A 19,789-nucleotide genomic window follows, 5' to 3' on the forward strand; every position below is an offset into this window, starting at 1 on the left:
GTGTACCATGTAGTTAGGCCTACGATGACTGTCTGTACTGAACAAGTACAGACCTTTGTCTTCTAGTCATTATTCCCTAAACAATACACTATAACAACTATCTACATAGTATTTACACTGTATTAGGTATTATAAGTAATCTAGAATTAAAGTATATGGGAAGATGTGCATAGGCTAAATGCAATACTATGCCATTTCATATAAGAGAGTTGAGCATCCCAGGATTTTGGTATCTGCGGGAGGTCCTGAAACCAATCATCTGAGGATACCAAGAGACAGTTGTATATGTTTACCAACATGTTTATTTATACTCATAACCCAATCTGTAATTCCAGAACTAGTCCAAGGAAAGACAACTGTACAAGTCCTAAAGGACACATCTTACATTTGATTTAATCAGTAAGCAGGCCTTTAGAAGCTCCTCAAGTCCTATGCTTTTGAGGAGCAATTGTTTAAAGAGTCAGCTATAAGAGAAACAATGTTCACAGTTTGGTGGTAGTCTTAAAACACGGGCTACAGGGCACCCAAATGAGTTTCAAATCTCTGTTCTGTCACTTAATAGCTGTGAGAGTTGGGGCTAATTCTTCAGTCTTTCAGCCTGTTTCTTTCTCTACAAAATGATTCAATCTTGTAGGACTCCTGAAAAAAATTTTACATGGAACATTTGCAAAAGCACTTTGTTAACCTCAAAACACAAGATAAACTATTAGCGAGGCTGAAGGTATATATATAATATAGAAGTACAATTTTATGATTTTAATTAATTTTAGTAATTTTAAGTTGTCTCTAACTTCCTGACCTTTGACCATAGTTATAATTCATATATTGAAAAGTTCTTGATAACACAGGTAACCCCTCAGTTTTAACATTATAATTAGAGGAAAACATTACTTGGTTTATTCCAGCTTTTAAGAATGTGTTAAGAAACTGCTTATATTAATATCCTTTATGTTAGTAAAATACATATGTTTATTACACATTTGTAGAGAACTTAACATGGAAATTTTAAGAAATTCATTCCTAAAAATCTATTCTAGATAACTAAAATTTTAACAAATCACGGATAACATAATGAGGGCTTCTACTTAGACGCTGATAATATGCAGATGTCAGATATATTATAATTCCAACCATTCAGAGAACAGATTGAAAAAACAAAAAGAAAACAGCCCTCTAAATAGTCAAAATAGGACTTTACTCATTGAGCAGCCCTCAATCACAACTAATTACCCATATTCCTGCTCCTTTAGGCAGTCATATTTAAGGCAGAGGACATGCACAGAAGACAGTAAGTCCTGTTAGCACTCATAAATACTACATTGTTCACAATGTATTACGTCTTATAGCCCCGCCACTGTATGCATACAGCAAGCTATGAGTGTTCTGGTCACCTTTTATTTCCCTGTTAAAAATAAATAATTTTTTTAAAAAAAAACCTCTACAAATACACAGAAGTTTTCCAGCTAGGCTAAACACTGACAGAGGTGTGCTCCTTCTTGAAATCTTTAAAAATAAACAAACAAAAACCCAGCAGATGAAAAAATTAACTAAATCTTAAAAAAAAAAAAAAAAAGAACTAAATCTCTCTTATCCCATTCTAGCAGTGACTTGCTGAAATCGTGCACCAACAATTTTATGTCTGAACCTTTGCTATTCTCATTCCCACTAAGGAAATAAGTTTTCAACAAAATATGACATAACTGAATAGAATGAACAGAAAATTAGTGCCTAAAACCAAAGCATCTCCTATTAATCATAATAATTATGAGCAGTCTACATTTGTTTTATATCTCCCCCTTTCCACAGAGCATAGTGCTGCATTCCATTTGCTTTGGAAGTACAATTTCAATACACTCTGTGAATAACTTGACCACTGCTTTTATTCACTGTAACAGTAACAAGGAATCATTAGTGTCATACAGACTGAGGTAACCTAGCTAACCACCAGCTTGTTTTTTTGTTTGCAGAAATGGAAACATACATGGACGGACTATGGACAGTACAAAGCTAAAAATCCGCTCATGAAATTTTACCTGTCCGTGTATGTCTCCACACACTGTTACTGGTGTTGATACTGGCTGGACATTTGACTCTTCCAAGAGGAGATCACAAACGTAGTCACATAGCCGCTGTAAGAAGAAAAGAAAAACGCAATGTTTTACTACAATATTATAACTAAGGATCAGATGCCAAAAAGACAAGAACTAATACTTATATTGCTTAATAGGAAACGAAACTACCCTTTGATGATTCTGGGATTAGATTTCTGTTGGCTTCACTTTCATCTCATAATGCCTAAGGATGATACAATGAGTATTTCAAAATGTGAACTCCCTGGCTACACAGACAACAGATTCTAGAAGACAGATAGCTTTCCAAGAACTATAAAATGATGCCTTTCATCAAAAAGTATGAGTAAATAATTTTTAACAAGAAAAGGTTCTTATCTGCTAATTTTTTTAAGTAAATGGCAAATCATGCACTTACCACATGACCCAGCAATTGCACTCTTGGCAGAGAAAATTTATGATCATAAAAATCTGTACTCAAAAGTCCATAGAAGCTTAATTTATAATAGCCAAAAACTGGAAATAAATCAGGGACCTTTCAACAAATGAAGAGCTGAGCAAATTGTGGTCCACCCACAGCATGGTAAACTACTCAGCAATAAAAAGAAATAAACTATTAACACACAAGACATGGATGAATTTCAAGGGATTTACTTTACCCTGAGTGAAACAAAAACCTATCTCAAAAGGTTACATACTGTATGATTCTATTTTGTAACATTCTTGAAATGGCAAATTTATAGAAATGGAAACCAGATTAGTAGTTGCCAGGGGTCCAGGAGTTAGAGGCAGAAGGGAAGTAGGTGTGGTCATAAAAGGACAACATGAGGAATCATTCTGGTGATAGAACTGTGTCTTGAATGTGCTATTGGATACATGAGACTGTAGATGTAATAAAATTGCATATGCCTAAACACACACATACGTGAATAGAAATAAAACTGGAAAAATCTGAACAAGACTGTGGATGGTATCCACGTCACTATCTTGTTGTGGTGTTTATACTAGAGCTCTACACAATGTTACTACTAGGGAAAACCTGGGTAAAGGGTAACATGGGCTCTCTCCGTATTATTTCTTATGACTACATGTAAATCCTCAAGCATCTCCAAATAAAAAAGTTAAAATTAATTACAAAATGCAAATCTAAAGTTCAAGCGTCACTCTTTTTAAAAATGACCCTAAACATTTTTACTTTTAAAATATTTGTCCTCTGAAAGTACTCAAAAGGTTTCACAGAAAGAAAATGATTCTCACAACAGAGTTTTAGGGATGTAAGTGTATAGTCCTGCTATACACAGAAAACTAGAGGGGAACCTTCCTCCCATCTGAGACCAGCTTACACTACGGCCCAGGGCCTTAGTGGATTTTATGATAGGTCTGCCTAGAAAGGAGAAATTAAACTACACAAGCATAATGAAATGATTTTAAACATTAAGAATCTAAATGCTACAACTTATTGAGATAAATGAGACATACACTTTAACAGTTAGACAGCTACAACCCTTTACTTGGAGTTCAAGAAATGAGCCTTAACTACTTCCTTTAGAAGTTAGGGAAAAAATGAGGAACTAGAAAAAGAGACTGCTTGGTGAGGCACAAAGGAAACCATGGGAGATGGTGGTACTTTTGAAGACCAGTGAAAAAAAATGTTTCAAAATAAAAATGATCGACCGTGTTCAATGTTGCTGGAAGGTCAAATTTTGGAGAAATCCAGTATAGGACAGAGAGGGAATATCCCTTTATTCGTAAATCAACAAGTACCAATAGCAGAATACCTTATACTCTAAGACAGAAAAGTGGAATACCAAGTAATATCATAGCATATTTCAGAAGTTAGGAGCATAGCCTTTGAAGTCAAAGAGATCAGAGAACAAATATTGGCTTTACCTCTTAACTATCTAAGTATATTGTCTGCTACTTAGCTGTGTAAGCCTGAGCAAGTTACTTGATCTCTCTGTGCCTCAGTTTCCTCATCCACAAAATAGAGATATTTACCTGGGGATATTCTGAAGATTAAATAAGATAGTGCATGCAAGTGTTCTGCAAAGTTTTATACACACACACACACACACACACACTCAATCTATTATGTGTAAGCATACCATGAATTATAAAATATGACCTAGAAGGATATACATCAAATCTTAACAGCAATTGCTCAAGATGGCAAACAAAAGGAATTCCGCTATTATCTTTATTTCTTTTAATTTTTAAAAAAGCATGAAAAAAAATTATTCTTGGAGGAAGATGACATAGATGTGTTAGTAAGTTATTCTACATATTTTTCTGTAGTTACTGCATTTCTTAAAAAAAAAAATGTTATTTTGAAACTAGCAAACAGCCTTAATTGAAAAAATACAAGATGCAGAATAGTGTATGTGTTACTTCTTGTACTACACACACACACACACACTTGTATTTACTTGTACATACTTAAACTGTTGTTTCTAGAAGAATCCATAAGAAATATAATACTGGCTACCAATATGAGGAAGGGAACTGGGTAAAGAAAGACTTAACATTTGCAGCCTTTTATATTTTTTAAGTTCCAAACCATATGAATGTGATACCTATACAAAAAACTTATTTAAAATATATTACCAGAGATAGTCCTTCCAACAGATGGTACTGGGGTATCTGGATTTCACATGCAAAAGGATGAAACTGGACCCCTACCTCATAGCATATACGAAAATCATCTCAAAATGGATCAATGGCCTAAAAGTAAGAGCTAAAACTATACAACTCTTAGGAGAAAACATAAGGTAAGCCCTTATGACCTTGGATTTGGCAAGGCAATCTTAGATATACCAAAAGCATAAGGAATAAAAGAAAAAAATAGATAAACTGGACTTTATCAAAATTAAAAACTTGAGTTCATTAATAAAGTGAAGCAACAACCTGCAGAATGAGAGAAAATATTTAGAAATTATATATTTGATAGAGGCTTAATATCCAGAATATATAAAGAACTACAACTCAACCACAAAAAAAAGGCAAATAACTCAACTAAACAATAGGCAAAAGCCTTCAATAGACTATCTCCAAAGAAGATATATAAATGGCCAACAAGCAAATGAAAAGATACTGAATATCATTAGTCATTAGAGAAATAAATGCAAATCAAAACCACCATGGGATACCACTTTACACATACTAAGATGGCTATAATTTTTTTAAAAACAGAAAATAAGTGTTGCCAATAAGGTAGAGAAATTGAAACTCTCATATATTGCTGGTAGGGATATAAATGATGCGGTCACTTTAAAAAAAAACAGTTTAGCAGTTCCTCAAATGCTGAACACAGAATTACCATATGACCCAGCAATTCCACTTCTGGGTATATACTCCAAATAATTGAAAGCAGTGAAAGTATAGAACAGATACTTGTACACCAATGTTCTCTGCAGCATTATTCACAATAGCCAAAAAGTGAAAACAATCCAAGTGTCTATCAACAGGTGAATGGATAAACAAAACATAGTACATCCACACGAGGAAGTATGATTCCACCATAAAAGGAATGAAGGACTGATACATGTTACAATGGAGACGAACTTTAAAAACATGCTGCTGAGTAAAATAAGCCAGTCGCAAAAGGCCACATAATACACAAGTCAATTTATACAAAATGTCCTAAATGGGCAAATCCATAGAGATAGAAAGGAGATTAGTGGTTGCCTAGGGCTGTGCTTATGGGGAGGGAGAGATGAGGAGTTACTGCTAAGTTTCTCTTTGGGGTAATGAAAATGTTCTTACATTTATTATGGTGATGGTTACACAACTCTAAATACATTAAAAACTTACTGAATTGCACACTTTAGAAGTGAATTTTATGATATGTGAATAATATCCCAATAAAGCTGTTGCTTTTAAAAAATAAATAATATAGATAACCAATTAAAAATAATAATTACCACCTTGACCACAATCACTCAAATCTACTCCTTGTGGATAAACTGCTCTTCCAGTCAATTTCAAAAGATCAATGTTGTACAGCATCCCATTATAATCCATTACACCTGTCATATGTAATTTCATAATTATTTTTAGAGTAATTAGCTCCCAAAGTTTACAACCTACTGCTTGAATTATTTTAAACCCTAACTCACTTCCACATAGCTAGAGTTAGTTCCAAAAAACGAAAATGGCATGTTTGGCCTGTATTTTTTTAGCCTTTCATTACCACATTCCTTCTCCTCATCTTGCCAGAATAAAGAGCACTACTCTTTTTAGGTTAGCTTTATCAGGCAGCAATTAATATTTTGAAATTTTTTTCTGATACTGTACAATTTTTAAAATATAACAATATAGTAATGTTTCAAAGTATCTATCTCAGGACTTTACTCACCTTTCTTAGGTATAATGCCTTGCTCAAATAATATTTGGAATTTATTTTCAGGTATACTCACCGAACCTTCTCAAAGACAATTCCACTAAAGGTATTTGGATACGTGCTTTGCTGTAATTTGTACAAGAGTGGGCAAAGTTTTCTGTTTGTTGCCATGAGGACTGTATGTTGTCACGCATTTGTTCCATCCATACTCCCTTTCAGATTTCACATCTTTTAAGAGGAGGTCTAACTTCCATCAGTGAAGGTCAGAGCCCATACCATGAATATAATTTGAATGCTTCTCCCAAGACATCCTCTGACACAAGCTGCCAAAGAAGCTCGTCTCCCATTCTTCTTTCCACAATGCATGGGATAGAAAAGTTCTCAGTTTCCTACAATGTTGATCCTTCTACATACTTAGGAAACTGTTGGTTACTTGTAAATCTGGAGCCTCCATTGTTTATACTCCTCTAAAGATCAATTATTAAAATGTTACCTAAAAAAATCTCCTATAAACTCACTCTGATCTGTACTGCCCTCCTTTCCCAATTGCTTTTTCCCAAATTGCACTTGGATGTCATGCCATCAACCTGTAGTAAGGGATGTTACAGGAAAGTCCTCTACACAGCTTGTCATTGGGTAGACTACAAACGAGGTGCATAGGATGCTGTGATTAAACAGTTGCTTTCAAAGAGGACCCAGGGGAGAAATAGATGTGATTTCCCTGAGAAGCTTGTTTTTATCATCTTACAGACCGTGAATTTTTTAATTGATCAGTTTCCATCTTTCAGTAGGCTCCTAGAAAGCTTAAGGCCTAATCTCAAAGAAGTAATCTGGTCATCATAGCTTTTATTTCACATACTATTCTTACTTTTACTGTTGGCTCAATCTTGGTATCCTATCTTTACTTTCTCTTTGTCTCATTTTTCTTACTTATTCTGAATATAATTTATCTTACTATACTGAATGCATCTCTGTAAACCACTCTATATCCTTTTAGAACAAAGTGAGTTATCATTGAATTAAAATTTGAAACTAACCACAGCAGATTCCTAAAGGACTCCATGGTTCCCATATTTGAATGTGCCAGAATTTGCACCCACATATGACTGGCTCTCCTAACCCATAATACCTCCTGAACTGTAAGTCACCCCTGGTGATTGGCCCATGCCACCATTACTGATCTGAAAGTAACAAATTATAAATTAAAGAGCATCACTGTGAAACCCCACCAATCTCAAAGGCCAGTGAGTGTCTAGAGAACACATGTAAACTACTCAGGCAGCATCTTTAACCTGAGGCCACTAACCTGAGTAAAGTAACAGCTGACTCCTGTAACTACGACTTCTGCAGTCCCAAATAAGGATTTAGAGCTAAGTTTCTAAGACAAAGCCACTGCCTCCCATCTTTCCAGTTCAGCAGTAGCTTACAAGTTCATATCAAACAGACACAAAAATAAGAAGTCTATGAAATCTCAGCACAAACTCTACGTAAGTCAGCCAACTATACACACACAGTGGCCTCACAGAGATGGGAGAGGCTCCTCCAAGCCCCTCACAGCTTTGTTTTGCTGCTTGGTTTGTAGGAAGTGTGGTTTCTCTAACTGCTCCAAAACAGGCACTAAGGCAAGATTCTCAATCTTATCCCAAAATTGAGGGCAGACTACATCCATCTTTCCCCACAGTGCCCAACTAATTCCTAATCCTTGAATAAGTAGGGGTTCATGGCCCCCACTCTTAAGAGACCCTATTTCCCTTCCCTACCTTTTCCTTAACATATTTGCTCATGGTTCCTTTCTAGTCTATTCCTATCCTCCTGTTCTCTCTTTATCCCTCAAATACACTGGGTTTTAAAGTTTTGTAATTCTTTGTTTAGCTGACCTTGCTATCTAAAACATACTATTTCCTTTGTTTACTTTTATACTAGTATTTATAAAATACTCTTATCTTAAATAAAAATGTTTCCAAAATTACATTTTATGTAACTGTTGTATAGAGTCACTACTATAATACAAATCACTGGGAACAGTGGAAATCCAAGATGACAATAATATTTACACCCTTACAGTACAGAAGGAAATATTTTATCTTCAGTCTAAACTACAGTTTCTCAACCACAGCACTACTGCTGATAATTCTCTGTTGTGGGGGCTTCTATCCTGTGCATTATAAGATGTTTAGCAACATCTCTGGCCTCTACATCCACCAGATACCCAGAGCAACCCTCCAGCTGTGACAATCAAAAATGTCTCCAGACACTACCAAATATCCTCTTGAGGGCACTATCGCCCCCAATTGAGAACTTGAGTTTAATACTATTACAACAGTGCTGGAGCACAATTAACAATAAATATTTAACTAACTGGTCTGTGGATCCAAGCCTTCTGAACATCTGTACCTCAATGTTGACCTGACAGCACCTCAAACTCGGTATGGCCCAAACCAAATTCTCTTGCATTCCTTAATCTAGTTATAATATTTACTAAGTAATCCATGTAAGAAACTAAGAGATTACACTGAACTCTCTTCTTCCTCATTAGACTACTCTGTCAACAGGTCCTATTATACCTTCTTCATTTCCTTTTAAACACCAGAATTACTTGTTACTTCAAGCTCTCACGTCACTTGGCCTATTGCTTCTATAACATTTTTGTCCCATTCCAATGCATGGGCCACAATGCTGCCATAATAATATTTCTAAAACTTGTCACTGTCCTCCATAAAAATCTCTCAAGGACACTCCTCTGTCTATGGCAGTATTTCTCAAACTCCATTTAGATACCATCATCCTTCATGATTTCGTCATTTCCTATCACATACAACAGTGTATCCCTATAACAGTTTTTTTTGAATCTACTTCTTTTTAGCCACATTTTAAACAAAGTCAGGATGTGTTTTTCTCTAAAATATAAAAACATTCCAAAGTGTTTATCCATGTACCACCTAAAAGATAAACAGTCAAGTTTATCAGCCTAGCCTTCCATGATCTGTCCTCTGCCTATCTTCCCAACACCACCTCCAGCCACACCAAACTGCCTCAAGTTCCCTAAATTAGCCATGTTCATTCAGATTAAGCTATACCATTACACACAGTATTTATTCTGCTTGCATGTTCTTTCCTTTCTATTTTGTCTACCTAAACAAACTGCTCACCCTCTCATTGTTTCTCCTTTGTGAAACCATCTCTGGCTCCAGAGTTAGATGCTGCTTCTTCTGTTTCCTAGTACCGAGCCCTCTATTTCAGGAAAAAAGGGAGATAGAGGTAAACAAATGATCATTGCATAGCACCTATCGCACCATGCAATGATCACTTGTTTACCTCTATCTCCCTTACTATAGAGTTCCTCGAAGGCAGAGAGAAGTATGGGATTCTACTTATGGACCCACAGGGAACAGTATTTGACATAGGAAACATTTAAAGAAATGTCTGTTGTAAAGCAGTATGCAGTATGATTCAACAACCTTCACTGACTGTCCATCACCTACAAGGCAGTGCTCTAAGACTGTGGAGAATACAAACATAAATATGATCCTGAACCTCAAGAAGCTTAAAGACAGACATATTTGCTGTCGTACAAGACAGAACACTGTTAGTAGTAAAATGGAGCAAAAAGTGCTATGGGGCAAAGGTCAGTATAGAAAAGAAAAAATGAGGATTTTTTTTCTCAATGAAATCTATGGCATTTTATTTATTTTTTAAATTAAAAATGTTTTTTCAACTACAGTTGACTTTCAATATTATATTAGTTTCATGTGTACAGCATTGTGGTTAAGACATTTATATAACTTATGAAGCGATTTCCCTTCCCCCCACCATAAGTGTAGTATCAACCTGGTACCAACCATAGCTATTGACTATATTCCTTATGCTGTACCTTACATCCCCCTGACAACTTTGTAACTGCCAATTTGTACTTCTTAACCCCTTCAGCTTTTTTGCCCAGTCCCCTAACCTCCCTCGCATCTGACAACCATCAGTTTGTTCTCTATATGAGTTTGTTTTATTTTTTTTTTAGATTCCACATATAAGTGAAATCATATGGTATTTATCTTTGTCTGATTTATTTCGTTTAGCATAATATCCTCTAGGTCCATCCGTGTTGTTGAAACTAACAAAATTTCATTCTTTTTTATGGCTGAGTAACATTCCACTGTATATATGTACCACTTCTTCTATATCTGATCATCTATCGACGGACACGTAGGCTGCTTCCAAATCTTGGCTATTGTATATGAAATGTCCTTCTTTGTCTTGTATTATAGCCTTTGTTTTAAAATCTATTTTGTCTGCTATAAGTATTGTTACCTTAGCTTTTTTTTTTTTTCATTTCCATTTGCATGAAATATCTTTTTCCATCCCTTTACTTTCAGTCTGTGTGTGTCTTTTGATCTGAAGCAGTTCTCATGTAGACAGCATATGTATGGGTCTTGTTTTCTTCTCCTTTCAGCTACCTTATGTCTTTTGATTGGAGCAGTTAATCCATTTACATTTAAAGTAATTATTATAGGTATGTAGTTATTGTCATTTTATTATTTATACTTTTTATCTTTTTTTTTCCTTCTTCTTAAAGAATTCCCTTTAACATTTTTTGTAGTACTGGTTTGGTGATGATGAACTCCCTTAGCTTTTTCTTGTCTGCGAAGAATGGGAAATTTCAATAGCAAATAAATTTAGGCATGTACTCTGTTGAGTCACTATGGCAAAAAATCATTTAAACTTCATCAAGTCCTGGCTTTGATATATATTCTGCCTGTCACAAGGACTGTGTAAATTATAGAATAGACATGAAGGTGCTCTGAAAACCATAAGGAGCTATGTAAATTCTAGCCATTGCTAGTAATCCTGACTATGGAATCCATAGAGAAAGTGGCATCTGAACTAGATAGAGTTCAAAAGGGGCTTGGAGAGTATTGTATATAGGAAGCATAAGTGGTAGTTAAGGATGTGAATCCTGGAGCCAGACTGCCTATATTTGAATCTCAGCTCCTCCACCAATTTACCAGCTATATAACTTTGGAAAGTTACTTAATCTGTCTGTTCTTCAGTTACCTGTCTGTAAAATGAGGCAAATATTAGTACCCAACTCACAGAGTATTAAATAATTTAATATCTGTGCTATGTACATATTAAATAAATAGGTGAAGAAAAGGACTGGCCAGAAGCAAAGAAGCAGGGAAGTACAGGGCATGTTATCAGAAGACTGCAGTCCGATGTGCTTAGAATGGAAGGTATAAAGAAAGGTGAGACATATCTAAAAATGCATGCTACTCAAATGCAAATTGGCCTGTGTACTCAAAAATAATAAATCAATGAATTTCGATGGTAAAAATAGATAAATAAATAAAAATAAAAATGCATGCTATTTGCTATCCTGTAAAGGCTATTAATTGTATCCAAGAGAGCTCTGCCCAAGGTTTTCCAACCTAATTCATGGATTAGCTGGACATCCTCAGGCAGATCATAAACTCTACAAGGCTCAGTTTCTCTCTCAGTAAAGAAAGAAGGGTGCAGAAATAGGTGAACCCTGACTCTCTCTCAGATCTGAAATTCTAGGAAATGGGCTAGGGAGTCATTAGAGGTATGCACTGTCCCATCTGATACCTACAGCCACATGTAGCTACTGAGCACCTAAAATGTGACTGGCCCGAATTGGGATGTGTCATAAATATAAAATATACACTATGTTTCATAGACTTAGTACAAAAAAGGGCAAATATTACACTAGTAATTTTATATTGATTACATGTTAAAATTAGGTTAAATAAAATATTACTAAAATTATTTTCCTGTTTCTTTTTACTTTTTTAAAATGTGACAATTTGAGGCTCACATTTCTGAGTATTTTATTCCTACTGGGCAGCACTATTAAAGACTAGTTTCAGAAGACACAGGAGAATGTGATTCTGTGGCCAAAGAGGCAAACAAATACAAGGCGTTATCAGAAAGACTTGCAAAAACGCAAAAACACTCTTAGGGCCCTATACAAAGCCCTGATGGATCCCTAAGTTCTGAACTGTGTTCAATTTTCCTTGTAGTACCTGAAGAAAGATACAATGCAAAACCAAACAACTCAAGTAAACACTATGATGATCAATAAGACAGGCAATAGGTGAGCAACAAGACTAATAGGGATATACGGAAAGATACAATATGGAAGGTTAAAGACTACAAGATATGATAAGAATCTATAAAATCAGATAGAGGCTGAATGAGAAAGAATAAAAGGCTGTTTAACAAATGTCAGAATAAAGGAAGGGAGAATTCTTTGAAACTTTATGGAGGCATTTCAGACAGACGTATGACTTTGCAGAGCAGGTAGCCTTATACGAAAAACTCAGGGATGTCTAGACTAAACATGAAGGTGAGTTCCAAAAAGATTACATTAACCATTAATCCATAAAAGTGGAATTACACAATTCCTTGTGTTGTACCTCTGAGACAGACATTAGTATTCTCCCTATCATTATCACAGTAACTATCTTTGATTCCTCAGTAAAAAAAAAAAAAAAAATGAACACCGACTCCATATGCAATTTTTTTGCTCACATGTCACCTTTAAAGACTAAGAGATCAGACAATCTCCAAGGTATAGAAACCATCTCCCTGCCAAAGTACTTAAGTATTCAGTAAACCTGACTTTTAACATTCATTCTTCCACTTGGCCAGATATGGAATATGTAACTTCTATGATCAGCTCCGAAAGCTTTATCGTTGATGAGAATCACATGAGCTCTTTTTAAACCAAGGTTATGCGTTGGTCCATTCACTTTTATATTTCATCCTTATTCCTTCAAAACAGTTAGATTCCATCCAGTACTAGTGATTTGACCATTTCTAATTTAGGTATAGAGAAATCATGATTAGATCTAGAACATCTTTTACATTTATTATTTTATTTAGTACCTCCAACTTCTAGTCAACTTTAAACACCATGAATTTCTGTCTTTTCTACCAGAACTAATCTTTTCCATAATTACTCAGTGGCCTCAATGATTTCTTTTCTTCCTCTGATAAAGAATCTTTTATTTTAGCTTTAAAGCCTCAGCAAAGGTGCTCCCAGAATATTTTCTTGGACTGCTTAATTTTAGTTTGCACTTCATGTCAAAAAGTGAAACAAAATTAAATTTCTTTAAGTGCACCAGAGATGAGCATGCATCACAAGCAAATTAATCTGATAAAAACATTTCCAAAACAAAGAAAAAAGCCTCTACCTATAAATAAAAATTTTCTCCAGGAGTTGCCTAGATTTGTTTTTAAAATATATTAATAATAGGTGCATTCTAAGTACCATCCAGTCGTGTTGCAAGGGGGAAATCAAATGGTTTAATAATTATATTTCCTTATGGTAGGGAGGAAATCTAATGTTTTTCAAACTAAGAGGTCTAAAGAAAATCCAACTGATTATCATCCAAATAATTTCAGTATCAATTTCAAGTTAATATCAAGATATTTTTTATAATAAGCAACTTTATTAATTATAAATACAAAGCCTTAAACAGCTTTACATATGTTAAAGAATAGAAAATTTCACATCAGTTCGCTGACATGCAAAAAACTGCTTCATCCATGGGATGAATAACACTACCAAAAGACGTCTGGTTAGATTTTCATGAACTGGACACCACTGTTGGTTGTATCCTTGTTTTCTAAAAAAGCATAGAGCAGAAAGAAACCATGAAGAACTCGGATGAGCACGAAAGCTGCATTTTTACTAACATTGGCCTTGCCCTCATTTTAATTAAATTAATCCTATTAAGTGAGAAATGCACAAGAATGACTCCCCTATCACACAGCACATAAAATTTACCTATAAGTGCAAATAAGTTACAATCACAACAGCTCCTTTGGCCTCCCACATTTTGCATACTTGTTGACTGACGTTAAATATCAACTTCCTGCACCAAAAGAGACAGCAAAAGAAAAAACCAGTAACATCTTCCTTAAGAGAAAAAAATTTCACGAACAAAGATAAACTGCTTTAAATCCACAACTTAAAGAATGAAAAGGACTCAAAACTATCGACAGTTTACCCACTTACCACACAGCGAATCAAAGCTAACTGAACAAATAAAACAGACGGTAGCACTAACCGCTAGACCCTGCTAGACACCTGAGCACTGGTTTTAAACGCACGGGAATGGAAAGACTTGTCAAAGACTTACATTCATTCCTTTACCCGCGCGTACATTTACTGTTACTTGGACTCGGCAGTAACGAAAAACAAACAAACAAACAAACAAACCTCTTTTAGTAAATCAAGAAAATAAAACCTTGAGTTAAGAAGGGATTATGGGGAAACAACTTAAAAGGACAGAAAGGTTTTCGTATTTATTGAGGGCCTACTAAATTATCCACTTAAATTAGGTTCCTCCACTTAAATTAGCTCAACAACATACTGGAAAACCGGATTCACATCCGAATTAGCAGAAGAAAAACCAACACTCCCGAAAAGCAACCCGGAGGAGCGGTAGGCAAAGAGGGACGACTTGACGTTCTCTCACATCCCGTCCAAACCGCTCTGGCCCACCGTGTCCCCAGTCCTCAAGAACCTAAACACGCTGGGGCCGCGCTGTTCCGGGGACCGGCGGCATCTCCTGTCAGACGCTGTCCACCCCGCGCTCCTGTCACCGCCTCGGGGGGGAACACCGATCTCGAGGGCGCTGCACGCTGGGGCTCGGTTCGGACTCCAGCAGACCGGAGCTCGGATCCGGGGAGGGGAGTCTTCTAAGCACAGGTGTTAGGGGTCGGAGTCCCGGGGCACCCGAAAGCCCAGAGGGGCAACCCTGGAGCAGAGGCCGCGACATCCCCCGGGATGCCGGCTACGGAACTGGGACAGCATTCTGGGGACTCCAGCTCCCCCTTCCCGCACTCCGCGAGACGCCAAGTCGGACTGGGTCGCTTGGCACCGCGCCAGGCCCTCCACTGTGACAGGACGGGATGCTGGCGGGGGTCCCGCGGAGAGAAGGGCGGGCCGGCGGGCAACCCACTGACGGAAGGGGCGAGCCTCGCCAGCAGCGCTCCCGCCCCGGCCCGGCTCACCTTCAGGTCGTTCTCCGGTAGGTATTTGCACAGCCGCGCTATCTCCACATACTTGTCCAAGTCTAGGGGCGCCATTTTAGAAATAAGAAGCCCCGACGGCGGCGGCGGCAGCAGCGGCGGCGGCGGCGGCGGCGGCGGCGGCAGCTGGAGTAGCGGCGGCAGCGGCAGAGGCCGAAGCCGGAACTCTTCCTACGTCACGTCCGGCCCGTGAGAGGCGTCTGCGCAGCGGCGTAAAGCTTGACCCGATTCTCCCCGCTGTCTCCGCACACCCCACGCCTTCTCCCGCCGAACTCAGACCCCCCCTTGGTCCCGCAGTGAAACCTGCTGGGACCCGTAGTTGTGTGCCGCGGTGGGGCTGGGATTTGTAGTTTTCAGTAGTAACCAGATTCTCTCTCCCCGTTTTTTTTTTTTTAAAATTTCTCTCTCCTTTTCTTTCCCAAGACTTTCAACTCTGGGCGCCCAGCGAGGCTTTTCTGATGCAAAATGGCGAAGTAGGTGACCCTAGTCATTCCCTGGTTTCTCACTGCGACCCATGTAAGCATTCTCTCACGAGAACATCTTCAGTGAAAAATTAGGTAAGCCTGGACGTGGTAACCTGTTGGCACCCTTCCAAAGCCTTGTGAAAACCTTGCCTAAATCTGTGGCAGAGATGTCAGGCTACCCATCTTTCAGCCTGAAAGGAAGAGAAACAAATTTTAAGGCTTTTCTTATGCTAAATGCTATATAAATGCTGTTTTTCTGTTTAATCCTCATAACGATTGATAGGAAAGCAAGGCTCGGAGAGGTTAAATAACTTTCCCCAAATCTCAAAGAGATTGGTTTAAGTATGCTTCAGTGGGAGTCCCACGAAAGCAGGGAGTTTTTGTCGTACACTCAGAGCCAAGAACGGGACCTGGCATGTAGTATGCCTTCAACATTCATTCATTCATTCAACAGCTTTTTTGAACATCAACTATGGGCCAGGTACAGTTGTAGGCACTTGAGATATTCAGCAAACAAAATAGATAAAGATCCCCATCCTCAACACATAGCTACATGCTAGTAGAGGAGACAAGAACATAACAAATAAATATAATAAATAACTATAGCATATTGGAAAGAGATAAGTGCTGGGAGGGGGGAACTCCAGCAGAATAAGGGAGATGGGGTGATGCATTTTTAAGAACCAACAAAGACTGAGGGAGTTAGCCATGCAGATAACTAGAGGGGAGTTAAAGAGCTGATCAGAGGCCCTATGATGGAAGCATTTCTAGAATCTTGGAAATGGCAAAGTTAGTGTAGTTTGAGTAAGATGAGAGGAGTAGGAGAGGAGATGAGAAAAAAGATTTTCTTTTTTTACTAATTTTTACTTTTAATGTAATAGGGAGTTATTGCGGAGTTTTGTGCAGAAGAGTAACATGATCTAATTCATATCTGGTGCTGTATGAGACTAGGAGGCAATGCTTGCAGCTGAAAGATAAGTTAGGAGACTGTTATGAAATACAATAGTAGCAGGTTCTCAATAAATATCTATTGATATTGGACTGGATCCTCTTGCTCTAAAAGGTATTTTGAGGACATTTGGCTAAAATTTAATGAAGTCTCTGGGTAAAATGCTTTGTATTATTCTTGTAACTATTCTGTAAGTCTAATATTGTTTTAAAGTAAAATTAACTTTTAATTTTGTTGCAGAATGAATGATGCCCACAAACATACATTTCTTCATTTATTCAACAAGTTATATTAAATGAGCAATTAATTAAATGCAAAGTATAATTAGTGCTAAAAAAGGAGAGAAGGGGTACTGGGAGTTAAAAACAGAGTAGAAGAAGACTAATTTAGGTAGGCAATATAGTGGAAGTAAGTGTGCAGATTCCAGCACCAGGTAGCCAGAGTTCAAGTATATTACTAACCACATGACTTTGGCGAAGTTATTTATCCTTTCTGTGCTCCAGTTTTCTCAGCTACAATATGGAGATAGTAATAAAAATGCCTACTTCATATGGAGATGATAATAATGCTTACCTTACAGTCTTGTACTAAAGTTTAATAGACTTAATATATGGAAAGGGCTTAAAATAATGTCATTTATAGAATGAGCGCAATGTGAATGTTAGCTCTGACTATTGAGTGGGCGTGAAAGACCTTTCTGAAGAGGTAACATTTAAGATTTTTGTGGGGAAAGTATAGGGAGAATATGCCCAGAATTTCTTGGAGAAAAAATTCCAAGGAAAAAAATGCTACTGTTGTTTAACTTTTTTTTCTTTTCTTTTTCTTTTTTTTTTAATTATAGTCCTTTTTGGAAATCTGGCAATTCACCTTTTATCTCTGAACCTCAGTAACTGGGAATGAATCCTACTGAAGATACCATTTCAGAATTGGGAAGGAGGACAAATAAAGCTCTTAAAAGGAAGGTGTCACTTATCTTTGCTGATAAGTCAGTGAACAGGTACGTAATGACAGCAGATGGTATCCTCTTCCAATGAAAATAGGTGGCAGGCCTCATATTACCAAACTGTTTGGCAGTAAGAAGCTCCATCCTGCAGACGCGCCTCATTGGGTGAACCTCACTGTTGATATCCAGAGCAGAAGGAAAGGAGGGAAGCATCCCAGAGTGTTCAGCGAGTTCTTAGAAGAGATGATGGACACGTTTGGTGGTTCGTTACAGAGACAGTGTGCAGAGCTTGCCGACTGGAATATATCAGTCTTTCTTGCACAAAGCAGAAAATCTAGGCTCCTGGTCCTGCCATTTATGTGAGTTAGTCATTTTAACTTCTCTGGGCCTTGACTTCCATTTTAAAAATAGATCTCAAAAGTTCCTTCTAGCACTTTCTGAAATGTGATTTCTATCTAAAAGCATAGGTCTCACAGTGAAAACCGGTTGCTATGTTGCTCATGAACCTCTTCCAGTTTTTTCTGTATATGCACAACTCTTGCATGGCACCTTGAAATGGATCTAGCCAAAAGACACGGGACATCAGAGCATTCTGCAGCTCCAAACAGGAATCTAGATGCACATGGACATATGGCAGAGCCAACCTGGTCTTTGTTTTCTCTCCAGAAGGAAAGCAGAATGACTGACTCCTACACTCTCCTCTTTGGCAGTCAGTGGAGAGTTTCTCATTAATATGGGAACTCACACAAACCCCAGGTGTTTGAAATAGGATGTTTGAGCAGTGAGGAAAGCTGCAGACCTCAAATTCCATCTTGTTAATAAATTTTCATTATGGTTTCAAGTAGCTAAAAGATTTACCAAGTTGGCCTTTCACCTGTACTATCCAGCCCTTTCAACTACTCCAAGGAGTAGGTATCACTATTCCCATCCTAGAGATGAGGAAAATAGGGCTCGGAGATAAACTTGCCAAATGTCAGGGTTAGATGGTTAATGCTGGAGCCTGGATTTGAACCCAAGTGTGTCTTTCTGCTTCCCACTCTACTATCATAGCTCTGTACTCCAGGAGCACCTGTGTTTCCTTCTGTAGCTGTTTCCTGTATTTCCTAGGCTACAACACCTGGCCTCAGCCCTCCTAAGTGATGGTGGGGTTCTCCAAAACATAAGCATAGGTGAGCTATCTCTCTATTTTGAGGAAAGCCACAAGGAACATATGGTTATGGAGACCAGAAGTAATGCAGGTGAATACTTCTAACTCAAGACTTGTGTCTAGAGTTGGATTTTAGCGAGGAATAGCATCACACTTTACAGAGGACCAGCTCTGGATCAGTGGCTGGGCACCGAGCACTTTATATTCCTGAGCTCATGTATCCCCCACCATAACCTTGTGACAAATCTTAGCCCATCTTACAGGCGACACTGCAGCCCAAAGAAAAGTAACTTCCCCAAGAATATACTCTCATTGATGAACTTTTGACAAATGTACCTAGTTATCTGTTTTTCTGTTTACTCTCTCTCTCTCTAGTTCGCTGTAGACTCCGGGAGGCCAGGGACCTTCTGTTTGGTTCAGCATAGAGCCTGCCATAGTTACACAAGCTAACTCTGGAATGAGTCAGCCGTTTAAGGCGGCAAAGCTTGAATCGGCCTAAAGACACCCAGGAAAGCACCCTTAACTCTCCCTTTCAAAACCATTCCTAAAAGCCGCTGCAACTGAAAATATCATAGCCCCTTAAGATAACAGCCCAGCTGCCTAAAGAACTGGGTCATCCAAGTGGATGCACAACCCCCGGCTTTTCGCTTGTTAATCTTTTTAAGAGAGCCCTAGTTTTATTGACTCCGGCAGCAGGTGAGGTCCAGGGAACGGCCCGGCATGTTTGATCCCGAAACGCACAGCCTGGCCTACATCCCTTTAAGCGAGCGCGGTGGCAGGCGGGGCGGGCCCTGGGGCGGGGAGGAGCGGAGCGGTTGGCCGCC

The 19,789-nt window shown here is 37.9% G+C and overlaps 2 protein-coding genes across 3 annotated transcripts in view; one reads left to right on the forward strand and one right to left on the reverse strand.

Moving 5' to 3' along the window:
• PPP6C (protein phosphatase 6 catalytic subunit) overlaps positions 1 to 15,736 on the reverse strand; it is a 26,605-nt gene extending 10,869 nt beyond the window's left edge. The window contains exons 1-2 of the mRNA XM_006917960.3: positions 15,445 to 15,736; positions 2,034 to 2,129 (exon numbers count right to left, since the gene is read on the reverse strand). Of these exons, the coding sequence (XP_006918022.1) occupies positions 2,034 to 2,129; positions 15,445 to 15,519 (171 nt within the window). The 5' untranslated portion in view covers positions 15,520 to 15,736. The remainder of the gene's footprint in view (positions 1 to 2,033; positions 2,130 to 15,444) is intronic.
• Positions 15,737 to 15,829: 93 nt separating this feature from the next.
• Positions 15,830 to 19,789, forward strand: part of RABEPK (Rab9 effector protein with kelch motifs) — a 19,361-nt gene continuing 15,401 nt past the window's right edge. For both annotated transcript variants that reach the window (XM_006917962.3, XM_025051294.1), the window contains exons 1-2: positions 15,830 to 16,019; positions 17,717 to 17,872. The gene's annotated coding sequence lies outside the window, so the exon portion shown is untranslated. The remainder of the gene's footprint in view (positions 16,020 to 17,716; positions 17,873 to 19,789) is intronic.

This window comes from Pteropus alecto, unplaced genomic scaffold, assembly GCF_000325575.1.
Source record: "Pteropus alecto unplaced genomic scaffold, ASM32557v1 scaffold67, whole genome shotgun sequence".
Taxonomy (NCBI): Eukaryota; Metazoa; Chordata; class Mammalia; order Chiroptera; family Pteropodidae; genus Pteropus; species Pteropus alecto.